Source organism: Sinocyclocheilus grahami, unplaced genomic scaffold (assembly GCF_001515645.1).
Source record: "Sinocyclocheilus grahami isolate Dianchi unplaced genomic scaffold, SAMN03320097.WGS_v1.1 scaffold689.1, whole genome shotgun sequence".
Lineage (NCBI taxonomy): Eukaryota > Metazoa > Chordata > Actinopteri > Cypriniformes > Cyprinidae > Sinocyclocheilus > Sinocyclocheilus grahami.
Window position 1 is genome coordinate 179,382 of NW_015505868.1, and position 14,436 is coordinate 193,817.

At 40.6% G+C, this 14,436-nt stretch overlaps 1 protein-coding gene and 1 pseudogene across 1 annotated transcript; both read right to left on the reverse strand.

The window, feature by feature from the left end:
- Window positions 1–386: 386 nt before the first annotated feature.
- LOC107559516 (uncharacterized protein K02A2.6-like) lies at window positions 387–3,484 on the reverse strand (annotated as a pseudogene).
- A 1,526-nt stretch (window positions 3,485–5,010) lies between these two features.
- Window positions 5,011–13,803, reverse strand: LOC107559517 (GTPase IMAP family member 7-like). The gene is made up of 3 exons (XM_016243377.1): window positions 13,788–13,803; window positions 12,534–13,152; window positions 5,011–5,164 (listed from the first exon to the last, which is right to left on the reverse strand). The coding sequence occupies exons 1-3, from the start codon at window positions 13,801–13,803 to the stop codon at window positions 5,011–5,013; spliced, it is 789 nt and encodes a 262-aa protein (XP_016098863.1).
- Window positions 13,804–14,436: the final 633 nt, after the last annotated feature.

Below are 14,436 nucleotides of genomic sequence, written 5' to 3' on the forward strand. Positions count from 1 at the left end.
CAATGACCTGAAGGATCATGTGTGTTCATTCAAAGAAAGGTTTTCCTATTAATTAATTAGCAAAGAAAAGTCCTTCCCTTGTGGATTTTCCTTATGGGCAAGGAAGTGATTTTCTTCACCTAAATTCCAGGAGGTCGTAAATGTATCAGGTGTCAGGGTTGTTACGGCTTCCTGGGGTGTTACAGAGTATTTGTTAAATCTAGCTAACAAAATATATATTGTGTGTTTGAGTGGTCCAGACGCTACACAGGCCAGTCCCACGGGTGTAATGGGGCCAATTGAGGTTCGTTCCTCACTTGCTGGCAGGATGGACATGACTTTGCTTTACCTTCAATGTCTCCCCCAAGACCTGGCCAACAAAAATAACTTTGTGCCATTTCCTTCATTCACACGATACCACAATGGCCGACATGGAGCTGCTGGTGGACCGGTTTTCTCAACGATGGGGGAATGATGACTCTTTGTCCCCAGAAAAGACATCCTGAATGAATCGACAGTTCGTTCTTCATAGACAGGTATGGCTTCATGTTGGTGACATCCTTAGGGACATGTCCATCTTTTACCATTTCCATAGCTGCAGACAGTATTGGATTGTTCCGTGTGTCACAGACACAGAAACAGAACCTTGCATGACTATTTTAAAAGACAAATTGTTTAAAAACGTATAAGTAGTGAAAATGTATCCACTGTATGTGTTATGCTGTATCTATATATTTGATGTGTTTATCGAAACCAGGATACCACAATCTTGACCTTATAACTTTTCTTTTAGTGATTACGACTACTGTGTATGCAAAATACCTGTTGTTTGAGCTCGAATGAGAGCTTGTCTTATTCGCCGAACATTGGTGTTAGTGAAATGTTTATATTTTGTATCATTCTCTGGTGATAATACGGTTATCAGAAGATATTTAAAACTTTCAGAAATAATCTCCACAAACAGCATGCGATTCATGCATGATAAGGAACAGTATGGGGCGTGGCTAAGCCACCATCTGATTGGACAGCGACCTGTGGGCTGGACAAAAGTCAGCCTGCTTAAAATTGGACACAAAGCCCTCTCGCGCTGTCTTACACTCGTGCTCGCTCTCTCACTCTAAAGAACTTTGGCTTTCACCTTGGTGAGCGCGACTAAAGCGCCCCACGCCGTACCATCTCACCAGCGAGACCATCTAAGAACTCAAACACTTCAGTTGAAGCTTCACAGCCTGCTTAAAATTGGACACAAAGCCCTCTCGCGCTGTCTTACACTCGTGCTCGCTCTCTCACTCTAAAGAACTTTGGCTTTCACCTTGGTGAGCGCGACTAAAGCGCCCCACGCCGTACCATCTCACCAGCGAGACCATCTAAGAACTCAAACACTTCAGTTGAAGCTTCACAACTCTGCAGAACGCAAAGCCTTGCTAAAGCAGTCTCTCTCTCTCTCAGAAGAACCCGAAGCTCTTCGTAACCCGGCAACCAACCAATCCAATGAGGGGTTTCCCAAAAGAACGTCATTCAAACGTCATTCCGACGCCACCTCAGCGACCAATCAGCAATGGGGTTCCCTCAACAGACATCCAGGAAGCCCGCGTCAGCCACGGAATCACTTCAGCTTTTCAGCTGTCAACCAAAGAACGCAAGTAACGAACAAACTCTTCAAATCTGCTGAACTGGTGTTGAGCTAATTTAAGCAGTAAAATTAAGACAAATTCTCTGCTTGGTAAATTCTCTAAGGGGAATTTAAATCACTCGTAAAACGAGTTAGAACTTGGAAGCTTCATAGAACCCCGTCAACTCTCATTTCCGTCATCTGAAACTGTATGTGTGTGTTTTAGTTTAGGTTTTATGTAATCTAGAATAGCCAATAAAATTCATGTTTCATTTATAAATAATCGTCTGGTGTCATATAATTTCAAGGTTAAAACTTCGCCAAGATCAACGTTACCTCTCTAAGAGAACATAAAATACATATTCAATTGGTAATATACACTGACATCTTCTCGCTGGCCAAGTAGCTGATAGGGTATAAACCATTTAAGTTTGAAATCGGTTTAATCAGGTGGACTTGGGATATTCAGATCCGAGTCCTCTCAAAACCTGAATGAATTAATGATAATTAATTCCCTACAATTACAAATGAATAAGTAATTTCATTACAGCATCTTCTCACCTGTGTTGATGTCCCTGGAGCCATTGTGACTTGCTCAAAGTAGAAAATGTCTTTCTGCTTGCTCTCGGGACATGTCACGGGTAATGGTAGTCTTGATAGACCATCTGCATTTCCATGCAGCTCTGCCTTCCGATATCTTATTGCATATGTGTGTGCTGATAACAACAGAGCCCATCTCTGCATTCGGCTCGCTGCCAGAGAGGGGATACCTGTGTGCTGCCCAAGAATAGTGGTTAAAGGCCGGTGATCAGTCAGCAGTATGAACTGCCTGCCATACAGGTACTGGTGAAATTTCCGAATACCAAAAATGATTCCCAAAGCTTCTCGCTCGATTTGAGCATACTTGCTCTCCGCTTTGTTTCCTACACCATAAGGTGACGCATCACAGGCTAACTGCAAGGGGAGATTTGGATTAAAATGGGTCAGCACACCAGACTTCACCAGAGCTTTCTTGGCTTATTGAAAGGTAGTCTCACATTGCTGTGTCCATTCCCATGTCTGGTTACTACACAGAAGTTGGTGTAGAGGTTTCATCAGTGTGGCTAAGCCATTGATGAATCGACCATAGTAATTCGGAAGACCTACGAATGAGCAAAGCTGGCTGACGTTCTGTGGTGCTGGAGCTTCTAGTACAGCTCTTACTTTTGAAGGTGCCTTGTGCAGTCCATCAGCATCGATCACATGTCCAAGATATTCAACAGACTGATTGAAAAACTCACATTTGTCTTTTCTCACTCTTAAACCATGTTCCTTTAGGCACTGGAGTGTACTATCCAGATTACTCAGATGTTCTGCTTCCGTTTTTCCTGTCACTAAGATGTCATCTAAGTAGCAGTGCACCCCCGACAGGCCACTAAACACCTGATCCATGGCTCTTTGGAACAACGACGGGGCCGAGGTGATGCCAAAAGGAAGACGCTGGTATCTGAAAAGTCCCTTGTGTGTGACAACTGTCAGTAACTCTTTAGAGCTCTTATCGACTTTCATTTGTAAGTAGGCTTGACTCAAATCAAGTTTGCTGAACCACTTTCCCCCTGCCAAACCAGGAAACAGATCATCAATGAGGGGAAGTGGATACTGGTCAGGAGACAGTACAGGGTTTACTGTCACTTTAAAGTCACCGCAAATTCAAATAGACGTATCTTTTTTTAGCACAGGTACTATAGGCGTAGCCCATTCACTGTTATTCACTGGTATGATGACTCCACTGGTTACCAGCTCTTTCAGAGCTGTCTCAACTTTTGACCTGATAGCATATGGCGCAGAACGGGCTTTGGAACACTTGGGGTTACTCTCAGGCTTGATGTCGAGTTTAGCCGTAATGTCTTTCATCGTACCGAGTTTCTGCAGAACAGCACTAAGCTCAGTGTTTCCCTTTGATACCATCTGCACCATCGGCCAGTCCAGTTTCATTGTTTCCAGCCATTATCATCAAAGTAAAGCTGGGTAGTCCTCTTTAACCACATACAGCGGCAGTGTTGCTGACTGACCGTTTAATTTCACTTCCACATCCATTACACCTCTCATGGCCACAGGCTCCCCCGTATATGTTTTCAACACTATATTGCTGGGCTTTAGGCAGACATGTTTGAGTGTTTCGTGGTACACAGCATCTGACACGATAGAAACAGCAGCGCCAGTGTTTATCTCCATACGCACCGGCTCTCCCTCAATGACGGGTGTCACCCAATAGCCTTTAGAGTCTCCTTCCATGGCTAGAATTTTTAGAGGAACTTCCTCCAAAGATGAGTCAGTGTCGTCTGTGTACTCCTTACAACTTGATTGCATTGTATACACATTCTTCTTTTTCTTTGATGTGCCAGGCATTTTATTGAATTTTCGTTTTGCAGTCTTTTTGTTTTCCTCTGCAAGCACATTCTATGTGGCCTTTTTTCCCACAACTACGGCACGCCAATTCTTTACACCAACAATCAGATGCAAGATGTCCGACTTTGCCACATCTATAACATGTTGCATTTTTAGGTGCTTTACCAGGGGAATTCTGGAACGTGTTCATGTCAGCAGACAATTTATGAATTTTATCTGCGTTACTGAATTTCTGTGCTTCCTTAGCAGCAAGCTCCATGCTTACACTTATTTCAGTGGCTTTCTGCAATGTGTGATTACTTTCACTTAACAGTCTTTTTTTGAATGACTTTGCTTCTTAATCCACATACAAGCCTGTCCCTGATTGTATCATTCAAAACATCACTGAATTCACAGTGTCCGGAAAGTTTCTTCAGTGCAGCAACAAACATAGTTACAGTTTCTCCCTCTTCTTGATTTCTCTTGTGAAACCGAAATCTTTTCGCTATCACCAATGGTTTAGGTGAAAAATGCTTAGCACCACCACAATCTCGGCATAAGTTTTCTTAACTGGTTTTGCGGGCTGTACGAGACTGCGTAGCAAAATGAAGGTCTTTGCACCCATCACACTGAGAAAAGTAGGCACAATCTTCTCACCCTCAATGGGGTTTGCCTGCAGGAAATATTAAAATCGCTCTGTATATGAGCTCCATTGTTTAACATTTTCGTCGAAATGTCCAATATTTCCTATAACGCCAGCCATACTGTCTTTCCGTGTTCAAAAGCTCACGCTGCCAAGTTCAGCTGTTTACTGCACTTTACACTTCTATTCGGCAATTCACACACCTAGAGGTTCTTTCAAACATCCTCGTCGCCACTTTGTCATGTCTTTCCCTTTTCTACTTAAGACAGAGGACACTAAAGAATAGTCAGAAATAACCATTGTGTCTTTAATGCTCACATTGCACTTGTATTATTAGATCAAATCACTTCGTCATCGCTACGTGACTTCACCCATTACTTACGTATTAAAGTAACAATTATTATTTTATTCATACATAACAAAACTTAATAGAGAAGTATGACACTGGGCGAGATATTCCATCAGCACCCTCCTCTAGAAGGACAGCTCCCGTTCCGACAGCACTGGCGTCCACTTCCATTTGAAACGAACGGGACACATCTGGGGACGACAACACAGGAGCACTGCAAAGAAGAGATTTTGCAGACAGAAATGCCTGTTGGCACTCATTAGTCCAACTGAAAACAATTTTAGGACTACATAATCGAGTTAAAGGAGCAATTATGCTCGAAAAATTCTTACAGAAACACACCGGTAGTACCCCACCATCCCCAGAAATCTACGCAGCTGTCGCCTCGTAGTAGGCACTGGATACTCAAGGATAGCAGTCATTTTTTCCATCTAGAGGCCGTACCTGACCGTTTCCAACCTGCTTCCCCAGATATGTGACCGTAGTCTTCGCAAATTCACATTGCTTAAGGTTTAAGGTCAGAGATGCCCCAGCTAAACGGCGAAACACATCATGTAAAGTTGATATATGTTCAGCCCATGTGGACGAATAAATGACTACGTCATCAAGATGTCCGTTACACTTAGGAACTTCAAAACCATGGACATCAACCGCTGAAACGTCGCTGGTGTGTTTCGAAGGCCAAACGCCATCCGCGTATACTGTAGGAAAGCATCGGGGGTTACGAAGGCAGAAATGTTAGAAGCACACTCAGTTAGATGCACCTGCCAATAATTGGTAATGCACTGCGGACATCGATGTCATGCTGAATGACAGAGATACCAGGAGGGACGTCACTAAAAATCTCTGGGAAGCTGTCCAACAGTTTACTTATGTCCCTCCGCTTTTCATTAGACAGATAAGACAATTGAGAGGGAAGCATCAATAAAACTTCAGAGTTCTTCAGGCAACCACCGTTCACAACTTCCATAGCTAAATTCAATCCATCATCCACAACATCGATAGGCAAGTTATAAGTAAGCAACGAAACTTGCTCATTTGATTCGATCACTGGTTCACACACACAGAAGCATTAATGGTTTCATCCCTTTGCTTTATCACAACATAAATAGGGCTTCAGCATATTCACATGACATAAACGAGTCTTCCGCCTCCGATCTGGAGTATGAATTATGTAGTCTGTCTCACTCACTTTACTTTTAACCACATAGGGACCCGAAAAGCACGCAGTAAAAGCTGAGCCAGGGGTAGGAATCAGGACTAAAACCTTTTCCCCTGATAGAAAACGCAAAGCAGTGTTTAATTTTCTCCTGTGAGAGGGAGAAAGCTTATTTCGCCACAGTACAAGCATTACGTAAACGTTCACGGATACCAGTGACAAAATCAAGAACATTCGTCTTTTCAGAGGGACCGGTTCAAAGGAATTCCTCCTTCAGCATTTTTAAAGAACCACGAACATTGTGCCCAAACACCATTTCTGAAGGGCTAAATCCCAGCGAATCCTGTCGCACCTCGCGCACTGCAAATAAAACTAAAGGAACTTGCTCGTCCCAATCATGCCCAGTCTCTAGGCAGTACTTACAGTCTCTAGGCAGATTTTAATGTCTGATGCCAGCGCTCTAAAGCCCTTTAACTCTCAGGGTGATAAGCACTTGACACAATGTGAGCCACTCCTAGCGCTTTTAAGGCATTACGAAATACGCAAGATACGAAATTCGAACCCTAATCCGTTTGGACAATTTTCGGTAACCCAAAGGTTGTGAAAAATTTCGTAAGAGCTTTCATCACTGTTTTAGCAGTTATACTTCTTAACAGAAAAGCTTCCGGAAACCGAATAGCTATGCACATGATCGTCAATAAATACTGACACCCAGATTTAGTGCGAGGAAGTGGACCCACACAATCCACAAGAACACGTTGAAACGGTTCACTTATGGCAGGTATAGGACAGAGAGGAGCAGGTGACACCACCTGGTTAGGTTTTCCACCAACCTGACAAATGTGGCATGATTTACAGTATTTCGAGACATCAGTTTTTAATCCTGGCCAAAAGAAATGCTGGAGCACCCGGTTATAGGTCTTATTTATACCAAGTTGTCCAGACCAAGGATGGTCATGGGCCAGACTCAAAACATGCTGCCGGAATTTCAAAGGCACCACAATTTGATGCACCATATTCCATTCATCTGTCTGCTCAACATTTAATGATTGGTTTCATTTACACATCAACATGGCATCATTCCAGTAGAACTGTTGATTACGAGGCAATGGCAAATTATTCCCAGCACTTACACAACATTTTTCTGAGCATTACACAAAGATTAACGTGAAATTGACGCATCAGCAACAAGATCAAGACAAACAGGTGAACTCTGAGTCGTTTCAGCGACGTTCAAAGACTCCAGGAAAGTATAGTTTCCCAGAACTTCTGAAAAAACAATCACTGAGGTTAACGTTCTCTTAAATGTCACGATTTGCCTGCACTCGTGTCATCACTGCACTAACTGAAAACACTTCTGGAAAAGTTTTAACAAGTAGGACTACATCAGATTGTGAATGAATATGTGGGATATCAGTCACCTGTACAACCGTCATTACCTTACCGCCAGCGATGTTGTTTCCCATTATATAATTGATACCCTTCACAGGTAATGAGGGGCGAACTGCTACTTCAAAACACCCAGGTGCCAAATCAGAGGTAACCCACACACGATGCAGAGGAACGGTTACAAAACCCATTTCAATACCCTGCACAACCGCGCTGGTATTACATGCCGAGTCCCCACAAAAATCTAAAACACCCGACAATATAAATGACTGAGATCCCCCGGTTTCACGTAAAATTCGGGGCTTTAAAATACAGGCTTTTGGCTTTCGACACCATCATCCAAAGATACAAATCCGTCAAATACGAAAGGCTGAAAAAAGACATCAGACATCAGCTGAAAATGACCTACCTAACTTAAAATGGTAACACTTCCTGACAACAGTGTGCTACGCACACAATGTTGGTGTCTTTGGAAAGAAGACCCTTTGGGCTTTACTATCCATCATCCAGAGATGATAATGCTCAAAAAGATAAAAAGTTATAAACACTAAAGTGCCTTGAAAAAAAAATTGTACCACACTGAATGTTTTTAAAAATTTCATAATTTCAAATGCATGAAATCAGTCCTGGAGCAATCCAAAAAAGTAATGGATTGAAAGTCACGTCTCATGAGTTTATATTTCAAATCTGAAGAAGATACCATGAAAAATTAGATCCCTGCAGCCATTTTTCTGAGACTATTGCTGCGTCTCAATGTGCCTACTTATACTATGCCCTTAAAGTATGTACTCTTTTGGTGAAGAAAAAGTACACACTAAGCATTAACAGCCCAAACCTCAGTTGGCCATTTTAAAGTGCTTTCAATTCGTTCAAATGCTTGAAAGTACACCTCCACTTCCTTCTTATGGAAAGGTGGAACTATAGCAATATTTTTAGCCACATCAAAATGTGTAGAAGACAATACAACTACAGAATCAGCGGTGGCCAAAACAGAATTACTAAACAAAATACTCAAATTCGAATTTGATGGACGAACAGCTGTCTCAGAAGTGCCATTCAGACTAGGTGGTGTTTTAAAAGTCGTTTGTTTAGGCGGGGCGAGACCTTGAGCCGCCTGTAATTCTACTTGCCTTAATCACACTTTTGTATCAGCATCAATTCGATACATTTCAATCTGATGTTTCAAATCATCCTGCCTTGCCTGAGCTCTGTCTTGAGTCTCTAGTTGTAAGCGAGCTAACCGAATCTTTACACGCCAATTTGAATGAAGTTTAGGTGAGGCCTCCGTAGAAAGTGAAATTGGTTCAAATTTGGGTATTGAAAAAGGTGGACCTACATCTCCACCAGCCGCAGTCACTGGAGTAGCACAATCACCGACCGGCACTTGTGAGGGAGAACTTCCCATATTATCACTCATCACAGGAGCAGCTGCTTGTGTGGAAACAGCCTCTATAGAAGGAAATACCCCCTTATCAATCAAACTAGCCACAAAACAAGCTTTTATTTCACCTTTACGCTGCGTTCTAGAGACAGAAATCTCATAGTGTTGAGCAATCAGAACCAGATCATTTTTCCGACATGCCTCTAACCCCTCAACACTGGGCTGATCTATAAATTTGTTTAATTCAAAAGTTGCCATTTTAACGAAAGAAAACAGAACACAGAGAGCAAATAAGGGGAAAAAATCCACACGCACCCCGGACCTACCTACACACCAGAAACTACATCCTAACTAGTCTTCAGAGAGTACCGATTAAGTGATTGCTCTCTCCCCCGGAATACCTCCAAAAACAACAAACTAAAACAATAAAGCTGGAAAGTGCATATAGGACAAACCAGATCCGCTGTCACGCTCTTTATAGAGCTTAAACGGTTACTGTAGTGATCATGCGACTAGCAACAACACCGCCTTCAGCTCCCACCAGCGTCCATGTTCCTCGTCTCCTTTTAGAGGAGGTTGCAGGTGCACAGGGGCGTTAACCTCGAAAAGGAAAGACAAACCAAATCAGCACCAAAAAAAAAGAAAGACAAACAAACAAACACTAAACCCACAAGTCTTGGGGTGTAACAACCCTCTCCTCTATCCTTCTTTCTTCCAGTCAAACCCTAGAACTAGGTTTAGCTGGTATTATTATTATTATTATTTCATGAAAGTGTTCAGACTGGTTGGACCTCATGATTCTTGAGAGCTTGGACTCCCCTTCCTCCCAAGGTTCGTCCTGCTGAGTCCTCAAGCTCTCTCAGGTAACCGTCTCTGGGCCCTGGTGTGAAGTAGGTTCTTGAGCTCTGCCCTTGGGATGGGCACTGGCACCCGCCCCAGTAAAGAAGGGAGGAAGGCTTAACATTGGGACTTTCCTTGCATAGGGTTGGAGCTTGGGTTTCTGGCCGTGAAAGTCCCGGCCGGGGAATTTGACTCCGTTGCATAGATCTATTAGGCATTCATTCCCTCAGCATGGTTTAGTGGGTATTCTGTTCCCCCTAGTGTCCACTAGAGGATGCAGTGCAAGTTCCCAATCAAAGCGGAGCGTCCCAGGTTACGTATGTAACCATGGTTCCCTGAGAAGGGGAACGAGACACTCTGTACTGGTGCCATGCTTTGAGCCTTCCTGTTCACGTCTCCTTCAGACAAAAAGTTGATGATGTGTCCTACATGCCCCCCTTTTATACCAGTGATCGTGCCAGTAGTGACGTCACGGACTGTTGTCAGGCAACTTCATTGTCACATTTGTATCACAGCTTCAGACACTGGTCACGCTGAGGCGCTTTTGGAACACCAGAAATACAGCAGTTTCCCCGGTAACGGCTGTAAACAAAGCAGCGGTGCACTCATAAATGCAATTTTATCAGGCATTATCCACCTTATTCTTCCCGTAAGAGTGGGAAGAATATGTAATTTTTATGAGACTGGCTTCTGGTGTCACCCACGTCCAGCTATTTTTGGCTGTACAAAACAGCTCGGTTTGATGCTTGATATTGCAAACTGGTGTGTTTTACCTTATTATTTTAATGTATTGTCTTAATTATGAACACACTGGTTTGCAGTGCAAACATTTTGACCTTTTACCGCGTGTTGTCATTCTTCTTATTATTTCCCTATAGCAGCTAATGAACCGGAAGTCTTGTCCATAGGTTTACTTCCGCATTGAAGAATAAAGTGGTTTTGAAAGATTAAATGAAAATGCCATCGAAACTTTTCTGAAGTCAGTTAGTTCCATGCAAAGATACAATAATAAAAAAACACCCGTGCAGCATTTTGACTTTGAAATGTGGCGCGCTCCTATTTATTCAATGAAATCAGCCTTAATCCATAATGCGATTCTTGTTTTTTCGTTCCCAAATGTAAAACCTCTTGAAATTATGATTAAGACTTTTTAAAATAACATTTATGGAATTTAATACTTTTTATGGCTTTAAATTTGAACTAAACAAAATTCAAGACTTTTTAAGGACCTGCTGGATCTCTAGTTAAGATAAGGGCGCTGATACATTTTGGTAGCCTGACTGGAAGACACAATAGCCCCGGGACGTCACGGAAGTTTACACAAGATTAGGGCTTCATTTTAGTTTTGATCATTTTTATTTGAATTATTGGAATTGAATTATTGGCCATCATTTTGCCATTATTTAAAAGAACACTCGTTTATTACAAAAAAATAAAATAAAAATCTGGACCTTTGGCAGTGAGGAGTGGGTCGTTCACACTGAGACCTGATAAACAAGTTCTTTGAGCATTACTAGAATGCATGTTTTTGCAAAATTAACTCAAATTAATAAATGACTTATGTTATAATTCAATTGTAAATCAATGTTTTAAAATTTTACAGAAGAAGAATTGTTATAAAGCAAAGATAAATAAATTTTACTTATTGTTACTTGGTGTGTCCTTGTATCTTACACCTTTAACCCTATGATTAATCAGGTAGGGTAATAATAGTCAAATTAAGCCTAAACCATGTAGTACTCCTCCGCCCACATGTTGAAGTTCCTTAGGAGTGACGTAGAAGACTCCCTTGTGGTTGTTCTTGTTTGATGCTCAGTTTGTAGTTATAAGTAATGTCTCACAGGAGGCAATCATAACAATAGAATCTCTTATTTTATTAGTTACAATACAAAGCAGTTAATGCAAAAATAAAACAAAATCAGTTAAGCTACGAGCTCTATAATCAAACTCTAAAGAGAAATGTTGGAGATGCTGTTAAGCGCCCCTCGTTAGGGTATCAGGTGTCCTTCATGCTTAACGCAGGCAGCATCTGAAGAGTAGGTTACTCGTCAGACCTTTTTATACTACTTTTTGGGGAATCCTAACACCATTTTGTCATCATCTTAGTCATCAATTCCTCCATGTCTTGTATGATCCAATCTACCTGTTGTAGGTGTATCAATCTCTGTCACTCATGCTTACTAAGACGGATGTCCTTCCTTTGTTGCTTAAATTGCTGTCTGCGTCTAGCACTCTTGCTCTTCTTCATCGTAGTCTTCGTCTGCTTCACCTACGCTTGATGTTGAAACATGCTTTCTTCACTACTGTGTACCCTCTTGTTAACCTTCGTGTTTGATTACATAGGATGAATAAGCAAGTTAAATTAGGCTTATGAGTTTGATGCTAACAAAGCAAATGTTGCAAGTGCAAGCATCTTTATATCAAGGCATATATGGTATTAACCTAAAAACAAGCAAATATAATATAATTGAAACGGGTAAATAGCAATATCAATATCCAAAACAATATAGTTATTTTAACCATAGATAAAAGCCTTCAGTGGGGATGTGGTGAACAAACAATGCTATTCAAAGACATTTTCTTTTGAAGCACTCCTGATTGTATATGGCAACGTCAATATTTATAAAATGAGTTAAAACAAATACATTTGAATAAAAGTGACAGGCTTTTAATCACTTTCAACCTCATTTTCAACCAAATTTTTTAAACATTATGAACCCTATAGCTACTGCTATTATTAATGCTAAAATTTTTCCAACATTACTGTATAAGCCATTGGTTAGTTTTTCACAGGTTAATTTGAATTGTGTATACATTGATCGGGTGTAGTATTTTCCTTCATTTCTCTCCACCATTTGATCTATCTTTTCCAGTAGTTCTGTGACCTGAGACGGATTCTCTCTGTTGTCATTTTCTAATGAATGATATTTGCCAGCACAGCTGATAACAAACTGTCGCAGATCTTCATTCTCTTCTATATGATCTTTCAGTGTTTTCTTCTTCAGATAATCAGCATGAGTGAAGAGAGTGAAGACGTAGCGTGACGCTTCTTCTCCAAAGTTGTGCTGAACCCATTTGACTGCGTTCTTCTCTTCATCCGTGTACCTCTGATCCAGTCTCATGACCAGCAGGAACACATGAGGACCAGGAGCAGACATCTCCAGACACTTCTGTATTTTATCCTTCAGTCTTTCTTCAGTCATCAGTGTGTCAAGTTTCTTATCCTTCTTTTCACCCATCCATGTGTCAAACAGCCCTGGAGTGTCAATTATGGTGACAGTCCTTGCACCTATTCTTGAGTTTTTTATCTCACAATCTTGAGTAACTGATTCTGGATTGAAGTCCTCTTTAAATGCATTTCTGCCCAGGATTGTGTTTCCTGTTGCACTCTTTCCTGATCCAGTTTTACCCAGCAGCACAATCCTCAGATTTCCTGAAGTAAGAGAGACTTGTTTTATGAAATAGTATATTTTAGCATGCAGTCTGCAACTGCACGGTTGTGCCTTAAATTGAAATATCTATATTAATGTACATTTTGTAATTGGAATGAAATCAATGTATCTACAATTGTCTTAAGTACATCACTTGTGTCGTAGCAGGTGCCATCTCTTTAATTTTAATAATATTAATTCAATTGGTTGCATCTACAAATATAACTTACTGTGTATGTATAGGGTCAGGTAACAGGTCAAATGTTTCAGGTAACAAAAGTTATGATTCAATACCCAAATGGCAAATTTCCACAAGTGGGAATTTGAAGAAACATAACAAAACAACCAACCAACCAACCCTATTTGTGACAGTGAAATTATTATTATTATTATTTTGATTCAATATACTGCTTAATGTTACATAATCCTTCAATAAATTTGTCCGCTTCCTACACTGTTACATATATTAAAAGCATAATTATAACAATTTTATTTGTTTTATGTATTTAAGTAGGTTTAAATAATTCTTATATCACCCAAGAACTGAAAAATTAAGTGAAAAATAATTTTAGCAGTACAATATCTTTCCATTTAGCTGTTATGCTAGCATTTTGTTATTTGCAGATAAAACAATTACCTGTAATAGTTGCCATTTCTGCACAAAGCCTTGTAATGTTGAATAGTCAGCTCTAGAATCTCTTCACTAATTTTCAGTGCTCTCTCCTTCTCTTTCTCACAGTGACTCTCAGCACTCTGGTTACCTCCTTTTACATGTGATTACATGACTGAAGTTGCAAATCTGCTTTAACACTGATGCATATTGATATTTGTCATCCAATGGAGACCTCTGTTGGTTATATACCAGTAATGCATGTGCCTTTGTGTGCACTCACTACAACTGTACAGCTGTTTGAATATGGGTTATTCTATAATTAGGGATATATTTGCCATTTAACTATGGCTGTCACGGTATCAGATTTTTCACTACACTATTATCGTGGCCACTATTATTGGCCACGATACACTATTATTTTTTTGTTTTATTTTCATAGAACACACTTTAAATTAAACCTTTTCTATATTTTCTGATCTTGTAAAATTCTGAAACTTGTAAAATTTAAAATATACTGCTCAAAAAAATGTAAGGGAACTCTTAAATCACTTTGGGTGTCAATGAATGAAATATTCCATTTGAAAATCTTTATTTATATACATTCTATATCACAAAATTATGTGACAGCAGTCAATGGAAACCAAAATCATAAACACAGGATGCAAAATCACAC